The sequence below is a fragment of the Chionomys nivalis genome, chromosome 2, assembly GCF_950005125.1.
Source record: "Chionomys nivalis chromosome 2, mChiNiv1.1, whole genome shotgun sequence".
Lineage (NCBI taxonomy): Eukaryota > Metazoa > Chordata > Mammalia > Rodentia > Cricetidae > Chionomys > Chionomys nivalis.
This window is the reverse complement of record NC_080087.1, coordinates 80,029,336-80,055,120: the sequence shown is the minus strand read 5'-3', so window position 1 is coordinate 80,055,120 and position 25,785 is coordinate 80,029,336. Positions and strand designations below refer to the sequence as shown.

The following is a 25,785-nucleotide window of genomic DNA, read 5'->3' as shown; positions in this document are numbered from 1 at the left end:
GCTCCATCCTTCTCCTCCTCTGATACGAACACAGTGGGTCTGAGCAGCCTCTGAGGGAAGCTAATTCCTGAACTGACCATGGCCACCTCCCTGGGCAACCCCTGCCACCTGCCAAAAGTCAGGAAACCTTCAGTCAGCTTTGCACTTCTGTGCACTGACAACTCTCTCTTGCTCCCCTAGGTCTGGGCCCCTCTGACAACTCTCCTAACGAGGTAAGCACTGCCACTTTCACTGACTGTTTGCTCATGGAAATGTCTCTGAAGAATGTGTGCTGTCGGTATTGCTTCGGTTTGTGTGCTTGTTTCTTGGGAGAGGGTCTCAACAAACAGCCATGGCTACTCTTGAACTATGTAACCCAGGCTATCCTTGAACTCGTGACCATCCTCCTGCCTTAGCCCCTCGTGTGCTGGGATGACAAATGTGCACCACCACACCAGGCTGAGAATGAGGTATTCTTGGAGACATAACTGTGAAATTCAGTTTGGGTCTGAATTCCTTAGGGCTGCAGCAAAAAAAAAAAAAGATTGATTAATGAGCCCCATTAGTCTAATACAGGAGTTTGTGTTTGGAAAAATCCCCGCCCTGTATTTAATTCCTGACCACGATTCCTTGTATTCTGTGACTCTTGACAAGGAGCTTGAACGTTTTGATCCTCAGTCTTGTCACCTGTGAAATGGGCATTCTGCTCACCTCAGAAAAGAGACTCAAGGGAATAAACGAGTTGACACATGCACAGCAGTGTGCACACAAAGACAACAGCGCATCTTTCTCTTCCGATCTGAACCTGCTCTGACCATAAAAAGGATGGATTCCATTCTAATGGGTCTGAGACCCTGTTTCCATCTTATATAAAAATTTTACCAAAATTTTATCATTGCAGCCTTTCAACCAAGTACAGGCATAGACTGAAAAGTGCTTTAAATCATAAGGACACTTTCACAGTGTGAACTCTCGCAGGTTGAACACACTCGTAAGCAGCAGGCAAGCTAAGTTACTTCACAACTACCCCCACCCCGCAAACACACTTTGCTGTCACTTCCCAACAAAGACCAGTGGCAGTCAGAATGGCCCATACCCTCGCTCTCTGTTCTGTGACCCATGTGGATGTCTCTGTTGATTCCGGCTCTGTCCCCACGCCTGTCTCACCCTGTTCCTCAACCTGTCTCCTCTAGTGAGCACACATCAGACTGTCAGACAGTGAGTGACGGGTGTCCTCTCCCATGGCTCACCCGGCACAGAGGCCACAGCACAGTGGTGCTGGATCACCAGCAAGGTGAGGTTCTGACCTGCGGGACTGACGTCACTGACCAACACTCATACTTTCAGGTGGATGACGTGGCATACACCGTCCTGAAGATCAACGCCCAGACACCCAAACCACCAGCTTCAGCCTCCCCATCTCCAAGAGGCACAGAAACAGTTTATTCAGAAGTAAAAAAGAAGTGATCATGGCCTGTCATGCTGGCTACACCAATGATGCATTTCCAGAATCTCATCCTCACTAGGAGATCTCTGTACCATGAGATGAGGACACACAAACAGCCCCAGGCAGCAGCCTCCTCAGTATCAATAGAAGGAACAATGTATTCTGGAGCCTACGGGAAACCCAACCTTTCTTGGAATTGAAACCTGGCTGAGAAAAGGGCATCAAAGCTGCCCACCCTCCACTCCCCTGGCCATGGCTTGTATTAAATCGACCTATTCAGAGCACAGTCATTCCCCCCAGCTCCAGCCCTGTCCTAGCACAGTCTGACTTGATTCCCATAACCCTGGACGTCACCTAAGTGCTTATGCCAAAAAACAAAGCACAAGCAGGAAATGGGCATTCCTGTGTCTTTAAAGCCCGATGTGAAGCCATCGTACACTGGAAGATCAAGGCTCAGCCAGAGGTCTCAGGAAATCTCCACGCCGACAACTGTCATGCTTGCCCGGCTGAGGCATCAGGGTCTCTGTATGTTGTGCATTTACACCTGAGCCCACCTCTGAGCCTTTCTCGAGAAAACCCACTCAAAGCAGCTAGCAAAGCTCTTTGGCAGCATCCACTGCCATTGCTAACATAAAGGGCAGGTGCAAAGACAGCATCTCTAGCCTCTACCAGGAAGGAGTCCAGAAAAGCAGGGCTGGTGAACTGACAGTCTCCTGGAATCTGAAAACAGAACAGAAAGATACCCTACGTGCAGCATTGAGATTGTTTCAAAAGAAGCCACGTTTGGAGGTACTGGAGTTTTCTTCTCTGTAAGACAACCCACTATTTGAATTTTTGTAACTGCTGACTTGGCTCAGTGTGTGAGCTGACAGGTCTGCCTTAGGGGCAAGAAGCCACTGCACCTCTGGCTGGCTCCCTTGGCCAGGATCAAAAGGCCTCTCAATCCCTTTTGATCAAGAGTTCCAAACCAAAAATGAATAAATCAATAACAAGGCAAGTCACTTGCAGAACCACTGCCTAGTGTTGAGCTAAGCCTCGTACTTACCTGAATTTGTCAGAAAAGCCTGACTTTTCCTTTTTCCATGTCTTCTCCTTTATTGCTGGGCACTGGCCAGAGCCTACACAATATTTCTCTGACACTCTGGGCTTCCTTGCTCTCTCCCTGGAGCTCACCTGCCCCCATCCTGTGCAGCTGCCAGCAGAACTCTTGCCTAACTCAAAGACCAGCCATTCCTCCTCCACTCCAACCCCTCTCCAGGCAGATGCTGAGATTTCCAGCTTGTCTGCCTTGCTGTTTTGCTTTTAAACTCTAACAAAAACTGTCCTCCATTTCAACAACTAAGAACAGACTTTCCTCATTCCCACCCCGCTTCTGGAGATCCAGGACCAGCCTCCAAGTACCCTTCTGCAGTGTTTCTGCCTGTGCATTTTTTGCCCTTTCTTTGGCTTCTCTTTTTGAAATTTTTTTTTTTGAGACAGAGTTTTAGCATGTAGCCTGAACAGAGTTCGATATCACAGTAACAGTTCTACAATCTCCCTCCTGCTGAGATTACAGTGCAGGCCCCCAGGCCCAGCGCTTTATGCATTCCCTGACTGCCCTACACTCTCAGGAATCCTTGGCCTCTGCTACTGTGTCTCTGGGCCATGTGAATTGTGCCTTAAAGGAACACAGTCACTCAAGCTGAAGGCATTGTTTACATCCTAGAGAGCTCAGCACTGTTGCTCCCCTGGGAATGTGGACACTTGCAGGATGCTCATTCCCAGCCCTGGGCTTTCAACAGCCTCAGAAACCTACTTTTCCCACCTGGGATGAATCCCAGCAACAGGAGAAGGAAAGGCCAATGTGCTCTCAGGGATCCTCTGTTCAAGACGTACCCCCACCCTGTGCCTGCTAATCAAGGGTTTTATTGGATAATAAGTGTTTGTTCTCATGCTGTGCCTAACGGGCCTTCCAAGGCAGTTATTCTGGAGTTCTTGTACTCAGGGTTTTCTTCCAGGGATTTCCAGCTCAAAGAAATTCTGTGTATATTTTCCTTCAGTAGTACTATTCTGGGTTATTTAAAATTGCCTGGCTAATGCCAAATCTGAGTTATTTGTAAATTTCCCCTATGTTCATAATAAAATATCTTATATCACTGATGCTACTTTGTGGGTTTTTCTGTGTTTTGTTTGTTTCTGCTTTTGCCATGCTTAGGATGGATGCTAGAGTCTTGCATGCGCTAGACAAATGCTCTACACTGAGATTCATCCCTACCTGGTACCACCTAGACAATGTCTTCCTTACAGGTAGAAGACGACAACTGCTGGATGGGGCACAGTGAGCCTACTGCTAAGTAGTGTACAGTAGCTCTCTGACGTAGTTGTCTAGGAATTAGCTAAATGCACTGCACATCTATTAACAAAGTATATGTGCAAGCAACAAGTCAAGCCCTGCGCTGCCCAGAAAGAGCTGTTTACAGTCCTCTAAGAGAGGAGGGATTACAGGAACAAAGAGCCTCTCTGGTCCTTTCCATCACAGTAAACAATTCCTCCAAGCCAAGTGGCTCCAGCCACTCAAAGGCAGCAATGCAGTGTTCAGCTCAGAAATCTCCACATGTTGCCTCACACTGAACTGTCTCCAGCACTTCCTGTCCCTTTCTCGTTGCTAATTTCCTGCCTGTCCTCTTAAACCTCTGACCTGAATAAGATCCGTGTAATAATTCCATCAAGTGCTACCCTGGCATCTCCTTTTCCTCCCTGGTAAACAATGACAATGCTTGTGTGGCCGGCCCTTCCCCTATCCCATTTCCATACCCAAGACGCTAGAAACACCATGGAGCCACTGTCACTTCTTGGATCCAAAGGGGCATGTCACCCTCACACCATCTACAACCACAAGCAATTCTTCTTTTTGGGTCATTTGTTTTGCATCCACCACTAACATACAGCATCCTGACACAAGTCAGACCTCAGATGCTTTGTGTGCCCACCCTTTGCTCAGCTCCAAAGGTGTCTGGAGATGGCTCCTGCATGTGTATCTCAAGCCCCTACCTCTTCCTGGAACTCATGGCGCCTGCCTCCAAATAAATACTCATACAAAGAGCTCATCAACCTCAGCACATGGATTTCTTTGTTTTAGATTCATTTGAGTGTGTGCTTATTTGTTTGTTTTTGAAACAGAGTTTCCCTGTGAGGCTCTGGCTGATCTAGAACTCACTATGTACACCAGGTTGGCCTTAAACTCACAAAAATCTGCCTGCCTCTGCCTCCCAAGTGTTAGAATTAAAGGCATGAGCTCCAGACCTTACTCCCTTCATGTATTTTTTAAAAATTTTTTTTACTCACACATATGTTATATGTCAAGCATGTTCTCACGTCTTTATCGCTCTCAATTCTCATTAGATGTGTCTCTGATACATCCCGGTGCCTCTACCATATGTATGCATAAAATTCTTAGTCCCGATGCTATGCCTACAAATGGACACCAAGCAGCACGATTTCTCCATTACATTCATTGTGGTCATCTTTCATCATAAGCAACTTCAGACAGATCAAACACTAGAGCATTCAAGTGAGGACATCAGATTCAGGAAGGACACAACTGTGTGGTAGACAGAGATTTTCTGTACCTTTCAGGAATACATGAGTTAGTCACCAGGAAAACATTGTCTACCATCTTCTCAAATGGGGTCCTTTCTGTAGGAAACATAAATTCCTAAGACAGAAGATACAGAAAATAGCAATAACACAAAATTTGAAAGGGACAAATAGCACACATACACAGAGAAATAAGGGATGAGGCACAGTTCAGGAACATAGCACTTGCCCAGGAGTGTGAGGCTCTGTCTCTGATCCCCAAAACACAGAGGGTGTGTACAGAGAAATCCAATGGAAAATGGGAAAATATGGATATATTTTGGAATCCCTGAGGAATAGTTAGATGTGCCCAGGCCCCATTCATATCTTCTAATTGAATTGGTCTGCAAGGGAATGCAAACACTGGTAACGTTAAATCTGCCAATGCCATTATTGGTTAGTTGTGGTGGTCAGAGTCAACTGTCATCCTGAGAGAATCTAGAGTCACCTAGGAGACAAGCCCCCAAGCACACCTGTGAGATCATCTATGAAGGCTAACCTATGAGAGTGTCTGTGAGGATTGTCTCATTACAGGAATTGACATTGGTAAATCAAATTACTTGTGAGGGGACCATTCCCTGTGCAGTGTGCCCTGCACTGTGTGTGTGGAGAGATGGAGCTGAGTAACATCATGCATTCTCTATTCTCTGTTCCCTGAGTGTGGATGTGATATGTCCTGGTGATTCAAGTTCCTGCCACCTTAGCTTCCACCATGATGGACTGTACCCCTCAAGTGTGAGCCTGAATAAACACCAAAGTCGCTTTTCTGTCTTAGCACAGCAATGGGAAGAGAAACTGTGACAGTGGTCAAGAGGCCCCTGCTGGAGTAAGTAGAAGCTGGGCAATGGCTTTTAGTTAGGGCTGTACATCATTGAGGGAATTTCTCAACTTGCGTAAACCTATATTCCATCCTGGGGAAGAAGAGACACTATGTTCATGGGACTTGGGCTTGGGAATTCTGGAAAACTCCTGTGTGATTCCCACATCCTACATGTCAGGCAGCAGTGACCTGAAGCACAGAGAAGACAGAGACATTAGAGGCTGAGAGAGAACTCAGTGTGACGGGCATGTAGTGAGCTATTTCTGCAAGGTGCAAACAGAAAGGTCCTCAGGAAGACATGGCTGACAAATAGCTACCTTTTAAAAGACTGACAGTACCAGGGCTGTGAGCATGGGAATGACTAGCACACTCGTGGCGCTAGGAGTGCACACTGGTACAAGCACTCTGGAGGAAAGTTTGATAAGTTCTCATAAAGTCAAACCCACACTTCTACAACCCAGGAATCTCACTGGATCATAAGATATTTATCAAAAAACACATAAACAGGCACATGAAGAGTTGTACATGAATGTTCATAGCATCATAATTCATAACAACGAATATTTTTAAAACTCCATCAATAGAGAAACTGAACAAATCATCATGTGTCCACAGGATGAAAAACTCATCTACTGTTAAGAGATAACTGTGTAAAATGAAATTATGAATCCTGCTGGGTACTGAGGCACACACCTCAGTACTTGAGCCCAGAAGGTCTAAGTCATCCTAAACAGATGAAAACCCCATCTCAAGAAAGAGAAGATGCGAAAGTGGTGAGATGCTCCAGAATTAAGAATACTTGCTGCTCTAGCAAAGAGGTTCCCAACACATGTGGGGGTGGCTCACAACCACCTGTGTCTCCAGTACCAGAGAATGAAACATCTCTTCTGGCCTCTGTGTATGTGTGCACATGTACTGCGAATGCACGGGCACACACACACACACACACATATGCCCACACACCTAAAATAAGTTTTTTTAAAATAAATTTTAACAATATTGCCCCATGCACAGCAAGCCACACACACATAAAGCACATGATGACATTCAAAATGCTAAGAGTACGTAATCCTAATTTATAGTGTGTTGTAATAAGAGCGGCGGGCTGCGTTCCTGGCGTTCAGCCACCTGCACGGCTAGCTTTACCCAAAATAATTACACGGAAACTGTATTCTTTTAAACACTGCTTGGCCCATTAGCTCCAGCCTCTTATTGGCTAGCTCTTACATATTGATCTAACCCATTTCTAATATTCTGTGTAGCACCACGAGCTGGCTTACCAGGAAAGTTCTTAACCTGCGTCTGTCTGGAGTGGGAGAATCATGGCGACTCACTGACTCAGCTTCTTTCTCCCAGCATTCTGTTCTGTTTACTCTGCCTATCTTAATTCTACCCTATCAGAGGCCAAGCAGTTTCTTTATTAATTAACCAATGAAAGCAACAGATAGAAAGATGACCCTCCTCCATCAATAGTGCTAAGAATTCATACTTGGGGGGAGGGCGGACAAGACAGTGCAAGTTAATGGCTCTGGTTGTTCTTCCAAAGAACCCATGTTCCATTCCCAGCACCCACATGGTGGCTCACAGCCATCTGTAATTCCTGTTCTAGGAAGCAAGACTCTTCTAGATTCCTTGGGAACCAAAGCACATAGTGGTGCAGTGTACAAGAGTACATGCAGACAAAACACCCATACACATAAAATTTTTTATGACTTTTAAAAAGAATTGACACTTCAAGGTGGGATATACTGCAAAGGTATTCAAAGAGATTTGGGAGTCAAATCAGACACCATAATTCAGGTGTCAATTACACATTTACCAAAACTCGGGGTGCAAGCTGACATGGTGGTTAGTGAGGAGGCTAATGCAATACAGCAGGATTCCTTGAGCCCAAGTGTTTGAGACCAGCTTAGGCTACATAGGAAGGCCTTTAATGCAAAACAAAATAAAATAAAACAAAATAAAAACAAAACCAAAACAACCAAAGAAAGAAACGCATAGACTGAAGAGTAACCCCGAGAGAGGGTGCCAGATTGACATGATGAAGCATTGGAGACTAAGGCCAGCACTTCAGAAACAAAGTCACAGCACCGAGACAAAGGCACAAATCAACAGATTTAAATTTTTATTACTATTTTATTACTTTAAAAAATATAAATCCAAATTCCCACTCCCTCTCCTCCTCCCACTCCCTCCACACACCCTCTCACCTCTTTCCCCTCCAATCCTAAGAGAGGGCAAGGAACCCTGCCCTGTGGCAAGTCCAAGGCCCTGTCTAATACATCTAAGCTGAGCATAGTATACATCCAAAGAAAATAGGATCCCAAAAGCCAGTAATGCAGTAGAGACAAATCCCCTCAGTCTGCCCCAACTGTCAACCACATTCAGAGGGACTAATTTGATCCCATGCTCTTTCACTCCCAGTCCAGTTGGAGTTGGTGAACTCCCATTAGCTCAGGCAAACAGTCTCCATGGGTGATCGCCTAATGGTCTGGAACTCCTTTCTCATATCCTCACTCCTTCTACTATTCAACTGGATTTTGGGAGCTCGGTTCAGTGCTCTGATGTGGTTCTCTGACTCTGTTTCCATCTGTTGTTGGATGAAGGTTCTATGGTGATATTTAAGATAATCATCAATCTGACTATAGGGCAAGGCCAGTTCAGGCCCCCTCTCCTCTATTGCTTAGGGTCTTAGCTTGGGTCATCCTTGTGGATTCCTGGGAATTTTTCTAAAGTCAGATTTCCTGCTAACTGTATAATGGCTTCCTCAATCAAGATATCTCTTTCCTTGCTCTCACGTCTGTCCTTCCTCCATCTCAACTATCCCATTCCCTCAAGTTCTCCTCAGTTCTCCCCTTCCTTCTATACCCCACCCCCAAGCTTTCAATTTTGTCAGGTGATCTTGTCTGTTCCCAATTCCCAGGTGCGTCTATATATGTTTTACTTTAGGTTTACCTTATTACTTAGCTTCTCTAGGATCATGAACTATAGGATCAATGTCCTTCGTTTATAGCTAGTATCCACTTATGAGTGAGTACATACCATATTCATTTTTTTTGTGTCTGGGTTACCTCACTCAGGATAGTGTTTTCTAATTCCATCCATTTGCATGCAAAATTCAAGATGTCATTGTTTTTTACCACTGAGTAGTACTCTAATGTGTAGATCTGCCACACGTTATCCATCCTTTATCCATTCTTCAGTTGAGGGGCGTATAGGTTGTTTCCAGGTTCTGGCTATTACAAATAATGCTGCTATGAACATAGTTGAACAAATGCTTTTGTAGTATGATTGAGCATCTTTTGAGTATATTCCCAAGCATGTTATTGCTGGATCCTGAGGTAAGTTGATTCCCAATTTTCCAAGAAATCGCCATAATGATTTCCAAAGTGGTTGCACAAGTTTGTATTCCCACCATCAATGAATGAGTGTTCTCCTTACTCCACATACTCTCCATCATAAGTTATCATTCATGTTTTTGATCTTAGCCGTTCTGACAGGTGTAAGATGGTATCTCAGAGTTGGTTTGATTTGCATTTCCCTGATAGCTAGGGAAGTTGAACATTTCCTTAGTATCTTTTGGCCATTTGAAATTCTTCTGTTGAGGATTCTCTGTTTAGTTCAGCACACAATTTTTTAATTAGGTATTTAGAATCTTAATGTCTAATTTCTTGAGTTCTTTATATATTTTGGAGATCAGTCCTTTGTCTGATGTGGGGTTAGTGAAGATATTTTCCCATTCAGTAGCTTGCCTTTTTGTCTTATTGATTGTGTCCTTTGTTTTACAGAAGCTTCTCAGTTTCAGGAGATTCCATTTATTTATTGTTGCTCTTATTGTCTGTGCCACTGGGGTTATATTTAGGAAGTGGTATCCTGTGCCCACGCATTGCAGGCAACTTCCAACTTTCCCTTCTATCAGGTTCAGTGTGGTCAGATTTATATTGAGGTCTTTAATTCATTTGGACTTGAGTTTTATGCATGGCGATAGATATGAATCTATTTTCATTCTTCTCCAGGTTGACATCCAGTTATGACAGCACCATTTGTTGAAGGTGCTTTCTTTTATCCATTGCATAATTTCAGCTTCTTTGTCAAAAATCAGATGTTCATAGGTGTGTGGATTAATATCTGGGTCTTCAATTCGATTCCATTGGTCAACGTCTCTGTTTTAATCCAATAGCAAGCTGTTTTGATTACTGTAGCTCTGTAATAGAGCTTAATGTCAGGGATGGTAATGCCTCTAGAAGTTCCTTTATTGTATAGGATTGTTTTGGCTATCCTGGGTTTTTTGTTTTCACATATGAAGTTGAGTATTATTCTTTCAAGGTCTGTGAAGAATTTTGTTGGGATTTTGATGGGGATTGCACTGAATCTATAGATTTCTTTTGGTAGGATGCCCATTTTTATTATGTTCATCCTACCTATCCAAGAGCACGGGAGATCTTCCCATTTTCTGTTTTCATCTTCAATTTTTTTTCTTCAAAGACTTAAAGTAATTGTTAAATAGGTCTTTCACTTCATTGGTTAGTGTTACCACAAGATATTTTATGTTAATTGTGGCTATTGTGAAAGATGATGTTTTTCTGATTTCCCTCTTAGCTTCTTTATCATTTGTGTGTAGGAGGGCTACTGATTTTTTGAGTTGATCTTGTATCCTGCCACATCACTGAAGGTATTTATCATCTGTAGGAGTTCTCTGGTAAAGTTCTTGGGGTCACTTATGTACACTATCATATCATCTGCAAATAACGAAATTTGACTTTTTCCTTTCCAATGTGAATCTCCTTGATCTCCTTATGTTGTCTTATTGCTATTGCTAAATCTTCAAGAACTATGCTGAAGAGATATGGAGAGAGTGGACAGCCTTGTCTTGTTTCTAATTTTAGTGGAATCTCTGAGTTTCTCTCCATTTAAATTGATGTTAGCTGTCGGCTTGCTGTATATTTTTTTATTATATTTAAATATGATCTTTGTATCCCTAATCTCTCCAATACCTTTATCATGAAGGGGTGTTGGATTTTGTCAAATGCTTTTTCAGTATCTAATGAAATGATCATATGGTTTTTTATTTCAGTTTATTTATATGATGTATTACATTGATAGATTTTTTTTCTATGTTGAACCAGCCCTGCATCTCTTGGATGAAGCCTATTTGATCATGGTGGATGATTTTTTTTATGTGTTCTTGTATTTGGTTTGCCGGTATTTTATTGAGAATTTTTACATTCATGTTCATGAGTGAGATGGGTCTGTAATTCTCTTTCTTGGTTGACTCTTTGTGTGGTTTTGGTATCAGGGTAACTGTAGCTTCATAAAAAGAGTTTGGCAATGACCCATCTGTTTCTATTATGTGGAACACTTGGAGGAGTATAGGTATTAGCTCTTCTTGAAAGTTCTTGTAGAATTCTGCACTAAAATAATCCAGACCTGGGCTTTTTTGGGGTGGGGGGAGGTTCTTGATGACAGTTTCTATTTCCTTGCGGCTTATAGGTCTATTTAAATTACTCACCTGGTCTTGATTTAATTTTAGTATATGATATCTGTCTTTAAAAATGTTCATTTCTTTCACATTTTCCAATTTTGTGGAGTACAGGTTTTTGTAGTAAGATCTAATGACTCTCTTAATTTCCTCAGTGTCTGTTATGTCCCCCTTTTCATTTCTGATTTTGTTAATTTGGATATTCTCTTTCTTCATTTTGATTAGTTTGGATAAGGCTTTGTCAATCTTGTTGATTTTCTCAAACAACCAATTCTTTGTTTCATCGATTCTTTGGATTGTTTTCTGTGTTTCTATTTTGTTGATTTCAGCCATCAATTTGATTATTTCCTGTCTTCTACTCCTCCTGGATGAGTCTGCTTTTTTTTTTTCTAGAGCTTTCAGTTGTGCTGTTAAGTCACTAATGTGAGCTTTCTCTGTTTTCTTTATGTGGGCACTTAGTGCTATGAACTTTCCTCTTAGCACTGCTTTCATATTGTCCAATAGTTTTGAGTATGTTGTGTCTTTATTTTTGTTGAATTCAAGGAAGACTTTAATTTCTTTCTTTATTTCTTCCCTGACCCAGGGGTGGTTCAGTAGTTGACTGTTCAGTTTCCATGAGTTTGTAGGCTTTCTGGGGGTAGAATTGTTGTTAAATTCTAACTTTATTCCATGGTGATCCGATAAGACACAGGTGGTTACTAAAATTTTTTGTATCTATGGAAGTTTGAAGGCATAAGTCATAATCCCACACCACTTTGGAATTATGATTAATAGGGTGGTATTTATTTAAAGGGGAAAAAACTTACAGATCACCATCCCAGACAACAGCCCTCTGCACAATCAGGAAGAAGTCTAGTCGCTGGAACCGGAGCAGGAGAGCGAGAAGGGAAGTAGCCGCTTTTTTAAAGGAAGAGAGACCACGCCCCAATGGGCTGGTATTTCAGTGGCTATTGGCTGGAGGAGCGGAAGGACCTCCCGCAACAGAAGTTTGCTTTGTTACCTAGTATGTGATCAATTTTCAAGAAGGTTCCATAAGATGCTGAGAAGAAGCTATATTCTTTCCTATTTGGGTGGAATGTTCTATAGATGTCTGTTAAGTCCATTTGATTCATTACCTCCATTAGTTCTCTTATTTCTGTCTGTTTGACTTGTCTATTGGTGAGACAGGAGTGTTAGAGTCTCCTACTATTAGTGTGTGGGTTTTGATGTGTGCTTTGAGTTCAAGTAATGTTTCTTTTACATATGTTGGTGCTTTTATATTAAGGGGCATAAATATTCAGGATTGAGACTGGTGAATTGTTTCTGTTATGACGATAAATTGTCCTTCTCCATCTCTTCTAATTGATTTTAGTTTGAAGTCAATTTTGTTAGATATTAGTATAGCTACACCTGCTTGTTTCTTAGGTCCGTTTGGTTGAAGAACCTTTTTCCAACCCTTTACTCTGAGTAAATGTCTGTCTTTGTGGTTGAGGTGTGTTTCTTGTAAACAACAGAATGTTGGATCCTGCTTTCGCATCCATTCACTTAACCTCTTACTTTTTATAGGTGAATTGAGACCATTGATATTAAGTGATATTAATGACCAGTTGTTGTTAACTCCGGTTATCTTTTTTGGTGGTAGAGTTTGTGTGTTTCCCTTCTTTGGGTTGTGCTTGTGGAGGGTTGTTAGATGTCTACGTTATTGTGGGTGTTGTTGGATTCTTTAGGTTGTGATTTTCCTTCCAATTACTTTCTGTAAGGCTGGGTGGTGGCTACGTATTGTTTGAATTTGTTTTTACACTGGAATACCTTGTTTTCTCCATTGATGGTGAAAGAAATCTTGGCTGAGTATAGTAGTCTGGGCTTGCATCTATGGTTTCTTAGTTTCTGCAGCACATCTATCCAAGACCTTCTGGCTTTCATGGTTTCCATTGAGAAGTCAGGTGTAATTCTGATAGGTTTACCTTTATATGTTACTTGGCCTTTTTCCTTTGCTGCTCTTAATATTCTTTCTTTATTCTATATGCTTTGTGTTTTGATTTATATGGCGAGGGGATTTGTTTTTGATCCAGTCCATTTGGTGTTTTGTATGTTTCTTGTACCTTCATAGTAATATCCTTCTTTAGGTTGGGAAACTTTTATTCTATAATTTTGTTGAATATATTTTCTGGGCCCTTGAGCTGTAATTCTTCTCTTTTCTACTCCTATTATTCTTAGGTTTGGCCTTTTCATGGTGTCCCAGATATCCTGGATGTCTTGTGTTAAGAAATTGTTGGATTTGCTGTTTTCTTTGATCACTGAGTTTATTTCCTCTATAGTATCTTCAGTGTCTGAGATTCTTTCTTCTCTCTTATATTTTGTTGGTTATACTTGTCTCTGTAATCCCTGTTCATTTACCCAGATTTTCCATATCCAGCCATCCCTCGGTTTGTGTTTTCTTGATTACCTTCATTTCATTTTTCAAGTCTTGAACTGTTTCCATTACCTGTTTGATTGTTTTTCTTGGTTTCCTGGGGTATCTTTGAGGGATTTATTCATTTCTTCAAACTTTTTGTTATTCTTATCATCCATTTCTTTAAGGAAGTTTTCCACATCCTGTTTAAGGGACTCTATCACTTTGATAATGTTACATTAAAGTCTATTTCTTCTACTTCTTCTGCATTAGGATGTTCAAGTCTTCCTGTTGTATATTCGTTGGATTCTGGTGTTATCATGTTGTTTTTCAGATTGTTGGAGGAATTCTTGCATTTGTGCCTGCCATCTCTTCCTTCAAATGCTGTTAGGAGAGTCTTGGCAGCTTGGTCCGAAATTTGCTGTGGCCATCTGTGTACTTGGGGGGGTTTTCTTGGTCTGCCCTCTCTTAGGTCCCCTCAGCACTGGAGTCTCTCAGATCCTCTCCACCCTGGAGTAGGCTGTGGTGGTGGATCTAAGAACCCCACAGATGGAAAGAAGTGCTTGGGGAGTAAGCTGGGATGGAGTAAGTAGAGAAAGACAGTAGCCATGGAGAAGCCCTGCTGAATGGCCAGAAGGTTTAGGGGAATGGGGGGTTCCTGCGCTCCTCTTTCCAGGGTGTCAGGCTGGCCACTGGTCAGGCACTCACTCACTCCTCCGGAAGGACGAATCTTCTGGTACAGGAAACGGGCCACTTGCTGGCCAGGGACCTTGCAGACAAAAGGGCATGCTTGCTGGTTGCAGGCTCAGTGGGAAAAAGAAAGTCCTGCAGCAGTTGCCCTCACCACTTTGTCCCCAGACCCTCAGCCCTGAAGCAGGCTGAGTGAGGGAATCCTACGACCTTGCAGATGGAAAGGGGTGCTTGGGGGGCAAGCCCTCTGGAAGGACAGATCTTCTGGTACCATGAAATTTATTTTTATTTGATTCAAAACATAAAATTGTACAGAATAGAGTCCAGAATCAACCCATGCTTATTCAGTCCCAGACCAGCTGGCCTTGGTGGGCTCCCAATAAATCAGTTCCACTGTCACAGTGGGTGGGTGCATCCCTCGTGGTCCTGATTTCCTTGCTCATGTTCTCCCTCCTTCTGCTCCTCATTTGGACCTTAAGAGCTCAGACTGTTGCTCCAAATTGAGTCTCTGTCTCTACCTCGATCCATCGCCAGATGAAGGTTCTAAGGTGATAGGTAAGACATTCATCAGTATAGGACAGGGTCATTTCAGGATCCCTCTCCTCAGTTGCCCAAGGTACCAGCTTGGGACATCTCCCTGGACACCTGTGAACCCCTCTAGAGTCAACTCTCTGAGCATGGCGGACAATGAAGGCAGATGAGAACCCAAGGACAATGGCACTAGGTTTCGATCCTAATACATGAACTGGCTTTGTGGGAGCTTAGCCTGTTTAGACGCTCACCTTCCTGGACGTAGATAGAAGACCTTCGTCTTCCCGCAGGGCAGAGAATTTGGACTGCTCTTCAGTATCGAGAGGGAGGGGGAATGGTGTGGGGGGAGGAGAAGAGGAGTGGGGATGGGGGAGGGGAGTGGGGGGAGGGGGCAATATTTGGGAGGAGGGGAGGGAAATGGGAAACGGGGAGCAGGTGGAAATTTTAATTAAAAAAGAATAAAAAATAAATAAAAAGGAAAAAAATTGTACAGAATAATGGAGTGTCATATGATGTTTTGAAACACTGTGCAATATTCACATAAAGTAAAGATATTCTCAGTTTCCTTTTCTTTAGGGTAACAACATTCAGTTCTGAGGGAGACAGTTCATTCTGTAAAGTGCCTGCCTGCCATGCAAGCATTAGGTCCAGAGTTCAGATCCCATGCACCTGTAACCTGGAAGGGAGGCAGAGACAGGTTGATCCAAAGGACTCACTTGTCAGACAGTCTGACTAAAACAGTGACCTCTGGGCTCACTGAAAGACCTGTGTGTAAGGTGGAGGAGCTGGAGAGATGCTATATCTGGCCTGACTCCAGAGTCTTCACTCAGCCTCTATCCATCCTTTGTGTTATCTTTTGTTGCCCTATGTAAATCTTGTCTGTGAGTTTCCCATGGATACAACTCACATACAAAACTTTGTTTAGAGGAAACCTGAAAACCCAATTTGCACCTGGCATTGTATGTTCGGAAACCTCATTCAGTTTGTTTTGATATATGGAAATCTACTAGCTAAAGTGTAAAGATAGGAAAAAATAAAGATGCCAAGAGGCATGGGAAAGTGCTTCAGTTCACAGAGACTGTGCCTCCTGCAGCCAAAGAGGCTAATTTAATTCTCATGTGTCTCTAATCTTCATTTCACAGACCCATGTGAATCCATACACCCGTGGCGAGTTACACATGACAGATGGCTCCATAGTGAAAGCACTTATTACTCAGCAGAGGACCAGGTTTGACTCCCAGCCCTCATATGGTAGCTCATAACCATCTATCTCTCCAGTTTCAGGGATATGATGCCCTCTTCTGACCTCTGCAAGCAAGAATCAGGCATGCACGTGATACACATGTAGACATACAGGGAAAACACGCATGCACATACAAAGAAAAATAAACCTTTAAAAACATTTTATGGTTTAGAAAGGCACTCGGGCCAATCTTTGGCTTCCACACATGCACACACAGATGAGTTAACTTACACACACACACACACACACACACACACACACACACACCATACAAACACTTAGCAGAAAGAGAGGAAGGAAGGCAAGAAGGACTCCTTACCTGCCACCCTGTGAAAAGATCTGACAAATATTCCCTGTAAGAAAGATCAAGACACTGTTCACAGCAAGCATTTAAACTAACCCAGACAAACAAAAGTTGTAAGAGGTTGAAAGGCATCCTGGGGACAGGACACTCACTTAGCAAGCCCAAGACTTAGTTTGGCCCCCATCACCACAACAAACACAAAAAGAGGAGCTCAGTGAGTGAGTACCACTTGTCATGTGAGCATGGGGACCCAAGTTTGTTCTCATGTCAAAGCTGGACACTAGTGACTGTGATAACTCTGCTGGGAAAGGTAGAGATAGGTGAATTGCAGGTCTCACTGATCAGTCTGTCTAGGGGAACAGGAGAGTTCCAAGTTCAAGGAGAAATCCTGTCTCAATAAAAAAAAAAAGAAGACATAATAAATAAGAAAGAAAATGGAGGGAGGGAGGGATAGAGAGAAGGAAGAAAAGAAGGAAGAAAGGAAGCATTTTTGTTTTTGTAGAACCCCTGCCACAACAGGGCTTACTGCATGCGATAACTGGGAAATTTCCCAAGAGCACTCATGTCTCCCACATTCCCTGGTGCAGTTCCCTGGCACAGTTGCAAGTTGTGCAGCTTCCGGTTTCTGCTCCCTGCCTGTGAGTTCTTAGTTTCTTGCTCCATGTATGGAAATGATTTAACTGCTTTTAATTTGTCGAGCGATGCATATTTCCCAGTATTTAACCAGTACCAAGGAGGAAAACTAAAGCCACTCAGGACCATTCCTGTCACCACTGAAATATCTGCTGGAAAATGCAGATTATTATGCCTAAAACAGTTTACCAGAATCCAAAACAGGTAATTAATAAATCAACATGGCAGACTACATTAGTATTAAAACTTTTAGTAACTTTTGGTAATACTATGAATTGTGTTATACGAGGCTTATATGGTTATGGTGATACTTCAATTTATTGTGTATTGGGAGTCAGTTTTCTTCTTCATATTCTATCATTAAAAAAAGAATATGACACTTTTTAGGAATGATGCAGTCTTTACAGACTAATAATGAATAGCTAGTTGACAGGATTAATGCCATTGAAAATCAAAAGTTACTTGAAAAAATTAATACTATTAAAAAAGATAACATTAATTTGACAGACAAAATTGAATCCGTCTAAGGGTACTAAGAAATTATCTAGAAGGATTCATAATGTTGAATGTTGTCTTTAAAGGAGAAACTTCAGACCTTGGAATCACATGTGCAGAATGACGACCAGAGGCTAGGTGCCTCAATGAAATCACTAGAAGTATGTACAGGCCAGGAGATTCGGGCTTTACCAAAAGACAAGATTAATAAGACTTGAAATAATTGAGGAAATTATTGGAGCTGATAAACAGGGAAAGAAGGTACAAGGACATGATTCAACATCATCACTAGCTGCCAGAGATGACTTACCCAGGGTTTTAACTTCCTACCCTGTAATCTACTCTGACAAAGCATCAAGTTCTAAAGGCCCAAAAGGATCCAAAGCAGGCAGATGGATACCTATAGGAATGAATGATCTAAAAGAAATTAAGCGAGCAATAGTATCTTATGGCTTGCATTCTGCATTTGTTAGGGCGATGATAAAAACTTGGGTTTTTAGCATCAAAGCAAAGCCACATGACTGGATTCAGTTAGTTTCAGCAGTCAATGATGGACCAGCACTGATATTTAGATATTATTTCAGAGAAGAAGTGAAAATTTTGGAACAACAGGGAAAAGCAAAAGGCCTTGAGACTTCCCAAGATCAAATTCTTGGTAAAGGCCCTTATGTTGACCCACAGGTTCAAGTTTTTTATGATGAACAAATCTTGTCCCTATGCCACAAAGCTACCTTAAATGCTTTGGACAGGATTCAAGAACAGAGAAAATTAATTGAATCATATACCAGGGTTAAACTGGGCCAGAGACAACACTTTAGTGACTTTTTACAAAGATTAACTAAGGCTGTACAAATAGGAGTAACAGACCCAGATGCTAGACAACTAAAATAAATCTCTGGCTTTTGAAAATGCCAACTTAGAATGCAAAAAAATACTTGTGTCTTTAAAGGTTAGATGAGCACCTATGGATGAATGGATCCTGTGCACAATGAACACTGAGACATTTGACTATAATTCTGAATCTTGGGTAGGATAAGCAATTTCCAAGTAATGAGGAGACATCAAAATTCCAAGTGTTTTAATTGTGGTAGAATAGGACATCTGAGAGGGATTGTAGACAAGGAATTCCTAGGAATAATGTCTCCTCTGGGAATGGCAAAAATAGGAGGACTAATCTTTCAGGTATATGTAGAAGGTGTGGCAAAGGCTGACATTGGACTAATGAATGCAGATCAACAACAGACAGACAAGGCAACCGGATACCATTGGGAAACTCCTTGAGGGGCCTCTCAGAGGCCCCCAAGCAAAAATTGGCCCAGTCATTCCCAGTCACTGTGGAGGATGTGTCTCACCAGTAAAAATTTTAAAAATCCAGGGCCTTCTGTAAAAGACTACACTGTTGTAGATGATGACATAAATTACAATAAGAAATAGGAAACGTATATTCTTGCAGACTTGTATAAATCGCACTGCAATTGTAGCTCACCTCATACAGTTCTGGCTTTGCATGCAGGAATCCCTAAGTTAGATCCCAGGACATCATGCAGCTGAGCATGGTTGGTGTACATCTGTAACCCAGCACTTGAAAAGTAGAGTCAAGAGGATCAGAAGTCTGAGCTCATCCTTGACATAGTGAATCTGAGGCCAAACTGGTCTAAAATTGATTAAAGAACATAGTATAAATTGTATTACCTCACCAGAGGCAGAGGAGGAGGAAAAGAGAGATTGACTAAACACACCAAAAATGTATTATCAATAAATGAGCTATAGACCTGAATAGACAGTTCTCAGAAATAAAAGATATAAATGCAAAAATAACACCTGAAAAATTGTTCAACATTCCTAGCCATCAGTCACAGGGTAAATGCACAGGAAACTGCTGTGAGAACACATCTCATCAGTAAGAATGGCATCATCAACAAAACTAAAGGCATGTGTCACCACTACCTGGCTATACAATGTCTTATATTTTCAATAAAAAGAAAAAAGATAAACAAAAGAGCCCGCAGTTTGGAGAACCCCAGAGAACATCTCTGATATATGTACGTCATTCTCCATACTGTAGTTTTGCCATCTTAGAAAAGATGCTTAAGAACAAAGGCAAACATTAAAGTGCAGTTTAGACTATGTCCTTCAGGATGAAATAATAAAATTAAGCTATAATTTAGAAAAAATATTACCAAAGCCAAAATATGTCTGTGTCTCCAGTATTGGGGAAGGAGAACTGAAGGCGTAAGTCACAAACAATCCCACACGAGTTTGGAATTATGATTAATAGAATGGTTATTTATTTAAAGGGGAAAAAACTTACAGATCACCGTCCCGGAAAACAGCCCTCTGCACAATTAGGAAAGGAGCCTAGTCACCGGAAGCAGAGCCGGAAGCCAGAAAGCAAGGGCAGTTGCTGCTTTTTTAAAGAAAGAGAGACCACTCCCCAATGGGCTGGTATCTCAGCAGCTGTTGGCTGAAGGAGAGGAAGGAGCTCCCGCAACAGAGAACCAATGTCTCCTGCCTTATAATTTTCCATAATAAACAACCTGGGAAATCACACTTTTCTTGAGCATATGCCTTCTGTGGACTTCCGGTTTACAGGGTGCCCTGAGCTCTTGGTCAATATGCACTGAGTTGACTGATTGGAAGGAGTGAGCTCCTATCTCCTCTCTGAGGAACAGTGAGCTTTGAGATAACTTCTCCATGGCCAGACAGGCACATGCCTAGCCACCTTCAAAGACTCTGGGAAGAATCAGGTACCTCTTGTGAGATGATATTGCAAATGGTGAAACTATGAAGAGAATCTGTAGTAATGGCATGCACCTGTGTCCACAGCTACTTGGTACTAAAAGGCAGGAATAGACCTTGAGCCTAGGATTGGGGGCCGGCTGTATAACACCTCTTATTTGAGAGTTTCTACACTGGTAAACTCTGCATCCGCAGAGAAACAATTAGAGGGCATAGTTATTTTTTGTCCTTTTTGAATGATTGCAGAGCAAGAACAATATAAAACTGAAGTCCATCCAATTGCCACTCCTTCCTGGAGCTGGAAAGTTGACTCAGCCATTAAGAGCACTGGGGGCGCTTACAGAAGTTGTAGGTTCAGTTCCCAGGGCCCACATGGTGGCTCACAACCATCTGTAACTGCTGTTTCAAGGGATCCATTGAGTCCTTCTGACCTCCAAGGGCACCAGGCATCACACGGTGCACATTCACACATTCAGGCAAAGCACTCCACATAAAAAATAACAATAATAAACAAATTCCTTTTCTGAAAAATTCACCAAGGTTCCTATTGCTCCAGATGCTACAAGGTCATACGCCCTGTGGAGATATATTACATAACTCAAACAGCTGAGGAGTAATCAGATCTCAGTCTCTCCCAGACACACACAAACCAAGCACATACACACACATACGTGCAGAGCCTGACAACAGGAAGGAAGAGGATCAATGGCTTCTTAAATGAAACTTCTACCTCCACTTTCCCCAAAAACACATTCTTTACTTTAATGAGTAAAATAAAAATCCCTGTGTTTTACTAGGACATGGTGATACATATCTTTAGTACCAATAATCAAGAGGCAGAGGCAGGAGGATCTCTGTGAGTTGGGGGTCAACCTGGTATACAAGGAAGTTCCAGGCCAGCCAGGGCTTTATAGTAAGACTTTGTTTTAAAAATTCATATTTTGCAATCAGATTTATTAACATGGAAACTCCTCTACAATCAACACACAGTTCAAACTTCTTATTTTATAATCAAGTGTCAGAATAAGTCTCAAAATCAATGTGATTCTCACCCCCAAAAGCCGTCTGAGAAACCCCAAGCCCCTTAACATGACATAAGCCCCTTACAAGCTGACCTTACCCTACACATTGACCTTGTTCCACACCTTGGAGGGCTTGACTACCGTTCTTTCCAAGACAATGGCAGATCACTTGGTCAGAAGGACGTCCCTAAGGAGCTCTGCTACTACAAACCTCAAAGCTCTCACTGCCTGTGCTATGTTGGCCAGGGTTGTGCTAGGCATGCCATTCTTGACGTGTTAGCTTGCATCCTTTCTAAATCATAACCCATTAAAGAGAAGGGATGGTATCTTATGTTTCTCTGTTCATCTGCACCAACCAGACTCTAGGTGTTCATTGAGCACTGTAGTACGGAAGCTGCCGTTCTAGGGACTTTGTGCATTTCATTTCATTTGATCCTTGCAAATTTCTCACAAGTGAGAAAACTGAGGCTCATAAAAGGTGAGAGGACTGCTAAGGCCACACAGCTGAAAAGTGGGGTATGAGTGATGGGAATTCAGGTCCCTCATACTCTGGCAAGCTAGGCTCAGAGCTGTAACCTGGCCAGTGCCTTGGATGGGGCAGCAGTGTCAGATGGCTCATTGGCCAAGCTGTCCCCTGGGCAGGACAGAGAGCCAAAGTACACATGGCAAGGGAAACAACTGGTGCTTGCTTGCTTGCTTTGAAGCCAACATGTGGGATTCCCCTCCTCCCTGCAGGTCTCCTCCTTTCCTGTACTGCTTGAGGTAGCAGCCCCACTATGCTGCACTGATGGCTTATCTTACCCCAAGCAAAGAGGCAAAATATTGGGAAATAAGAGTCCACAATCTCTGAAGGAAGGCTCAGAACGTGGTTCTTGAGCAACTGGTGTGGAGTGGGAGCCCCTCCCTAAAACCGCTCAGTTGCAGTGCTCATATTTTCTTTTCGGGGCCTGTCAGGCAGCTTTGGGATCAAGATGTTTGCCAATAAACTTGTCTAACAGAACAGGATCAGAAGAAACCCTAACACCTTGCAAACGACAGCTTAGAGGAAAGAGCCATCTCACTCCCACCTCACCCTGTCTCGAGGCAGCATCTTCCACACACAAGGTCAAAACCAAGAGCTTCATGGAAGACAAGCCTCTACTCTGGTGGTAATAGCTGCCATTCATGGGTGACTGCTGTTTCACAAGCACGATGCCCAGCGCTTTAAACCCTTTTTCTCTGCTAATCCTTGTTAACTGTCATGGGTTATGCAGTCTAACCTTTAGAGCAGTTGCAGACAATGAGTAGCCAGGCCTGTTCATAATCCCAACGCTGACCATCAAGAGTTACATCCATGTGGTCATGTTACTTACAACTTCTCTATATGAAAACTGGCATCAGCCACAGTTCATCTCTAGAGATGCTGATGATCCATTCGCTGTCAAGTGCTTGCTCCCAGTCAGCTGTCAGAACAGTTGGGGGGATCTTTTCATCATATTGTAGCTCCTGAAACTGAGGTTCTGAGAGTCTATACCAATTGCCCACCATTAATAAACACTAAGTGGAATTAAATCCACATGCACTCTGCCTGATTCCAAAGGGCCTCAATACCCAGTATGCAGACTCCCTCCCTTTCCAAGGCTGAGCATTATTTATGGAACAATTACACTGGTCAAAGAGTTACAACAGACTCAGATTAGAACCAACCCCAGGATCACCCTAGAGACATGGAAATTAAAAGGACCTACAAACAGCACAAGTATATGAGAGCCAAATCTGGGAGGTGGCATTGCATGCCTTTAATCCCAGCAATCTGGAGGCTGAAGAAGATAGGTCTCTGAGTTCAAAGCTAACCTGGTCTGTAACATGAGGGCCTGCTTTTTGTGGTTTCTGTCCTGCCCAGTTCCCACAGTCGTTAGGTCCCAAACAATCACACAGAAGTTACATTAGTTATAAACTGATTGTCCCATTAGCTCAAGCTTCTTATTAACTCTTATAACTTATATTAACCCATTATTCTTATCTATGTTAGCCACATGGCTCGGTCCCTTTATAAGCAGGGCAGGTCCCATCTTCCTTCTTCAGTGTCTGGACAGAACTGGGGATAGAGCTTCCTTCTTTCCAGAATACTCCTGATCTCGTTGTCCCACCTCTACTTCCTGGCTGTTTGTCCTGCCTATACTTCCTGCCTGGTTACTGGTGAATCAGCGTTTATTTAATTGACAGAATACAGAATTGTCCCACACCATTTCCTTTCTTTTTTTTTAAGAAAACAAGAACATTCATAGTCCAGAACTGGGCAGGACAAAAACCCCAATGAGCAGGCCCTCATGTTACAAATGGTGCCCACGTGGACAACTGCATCCACATAATACCTAACAGAGCTTGGGAAATAATTCTAGACAGAAAAGAATAGAGTAAAGCATGAATTTTTGGTAGCAGAAGTTTCTCAGGTCTGTTCTGCTTCCTAGAGGTAAGCAAGCACTCTCATTTAAGAGAGGCTTCCTGACTCAACTTTAGTTGCAAAACCATGCATCTCTTTAAAATTTCCTGCAATGAAACACTGAAATAGTGTTGATAAAAGCTTACAGCATGAGTTTTGGTTTTCAGCTGTAGCAGGAAAAAAGCCATGCTGTCTTAAAATGCCTGATTTCTGTGCTGTCCTTCCAGGGCAAACTCTGACACTTTCAGGCAGGCGGTCTGACTAAGAAGCATTTGAATGTGGTTTGTGAGCACACTGCTGCAGCTTGCTTGCTGTCAGGAATTTTGAAACACCATAGAGTTGTGGCAATAAACAAAGCTACAGCCGGTACCGCCACCATATGTCTGGAATTGGTGTAGGAGGTTCTTTTGTATTTGTGCTGCTTTCATTGATTGAATAAAGAAACTGTCTTGGCCTTTTGATAGGCTCAAGCACTTAGATAGGTGGGGAAGATAGAACAGAATGCAGGGACAAAGGGCAATGTGAAAGACGCCATAAATCTCCGGCCTGAGATGGACGGACGTAGGTTAGAATCTTGCTGGTAAGCCACAGTCACGTGGTGATACACATTAATAGAAGTGCGTTAATCAAGATGCCAGAGTTAGCCAATAAGAGACTAGAGCTAATGAGCCAGGCAGTAATTTAATTAATACAATTCTGTGTGGTTATTTCAGGGGTTAAGCTAGCAGGGCGGCGGGATGTAGCGCGTTCCTCCATACTACAGAGAGGTGCTCCAACGTGGTCTACTAACTCAATGTAAAACCTAAGAGGGCTTAAAAAGAGTTTAACACAACCTTTTACTGTTTGCTAAAGGGATGCCCCAGAGAGATTTTCCTGACTCAGCAACAAAAAAATACTTGTGCCATTTTAAAACAAGGCTTCCTGGGCCCTGTTGCCAGTACAAACTCCGGCTATGGAGTATTCGTGGGCTCAGATGTTTGTGTGCCCACTTGGGGTTGGGAGTAAAGTAGCTGAGACCATGCCCATAGCTCAATGCTGCCTTCCTGGGTAGGCAGCAGGATCAGGTCTACTAGAAAGTGATGGTTTTGAAATACCAGTTTCTGGCTTCTTCCTTCTGTCCCCTTTCCTCTTTGGGCACATAACACCATCCAGCTCAGTCTGTCTGGCGCTGGGGGCAAATCCTCAGGGCAAGCAGGCAGGCGAGACCTCCTTTGTCTCACTGGCCCGCCTGCACCAACCAAGGTAGGCGCTTTGTTTACGAACTACCCAACCTGCAAGGAGATCTGATCTCGGCACCAGGAGAGACAGCAGTGTGGTGAGTTTGTGACCAGCGGAGGCGGAAGCAGCCCTGGACAGGGAACTCTGAAGTTCCTCATCCCCCTCCCTATACTCCCCGGGCTCCCTGCAGGGGCTCTACCCCCCCATGCTGCCTCTCTCTTCTTGTCCCACCCAGCTTGCATCCAGAACCCTTCTTCCTTCTGTCCCCTTTCCTCTTTGGGCACATAACACCATCCTGCTCAGTCTGTCTGGCGCTGGGGGCAAATCCTCAGGGCAAATAGGCAGGCGAGACCTCCTTTGTCTCACTGGCCCGCCTGCACCAACCAAGGTAGGCGCTTTGTTTACGAACTACCCAACCTGCATGGAGATCTGATCTCGGCACCAGGAGAGACAGCAATGCGGTGAGTTTGTGACCAGCGGCGGCGGAAGCAGCCCTGGAAAGGGAACTCTGAAGTTCCTCATCCCCCTCCCTATACTCCCTGGGCTCCCTGCAGGGGCTCTATACCCCGCATACTGCCTCTCTCTTCTTGTCCCACCCAGCTTGCATCCAGAACCCTTCTTCCTTCTGCCCCCTTTCCTCTTTGGGCACATAACACCATCCTGCTCAGTCTGTCTGGCGCTGGGGGCAAATCCTCAGGGCAAGTAGGCAGGCGAGACTTCCTTTGTTTCACTGGCCTGCCTGCAACAAGCAAGGAGAGACATCACTAGAACACCAGG

The 25,785-nt window shown here is 43.1% G+C and overlaps 1 protein-coding gene across 1 annotated transcript in view; it reads left to right on the top strand.

Annotated features, from left to right (window-relative positions):
* Positions 1 to 25,785, top strand: part of LOC130864559 (carcinoembryonic antigen-related cell adhesion molecule 1-like) — a 139,210-nt gene that overhangs the window by 23,590 nt on the left and 89,835 nt on the right. The window contains exons 6-7 of the mRNA XM_057755130.1: positions 181 to 212; positions 1,327 to 1,524. Coding sequence (XP_057611113.1) covers positions 181 to 212; positions 1,327 to 1,446 — 152 coding nt within the window. The 3' untranslated portion in view covers positions 1,447 to 1,524. Of the gene's footprint in view, positions 1 to 180; positions 213 to 1,326 lie in introns of the transcript that reaches the window.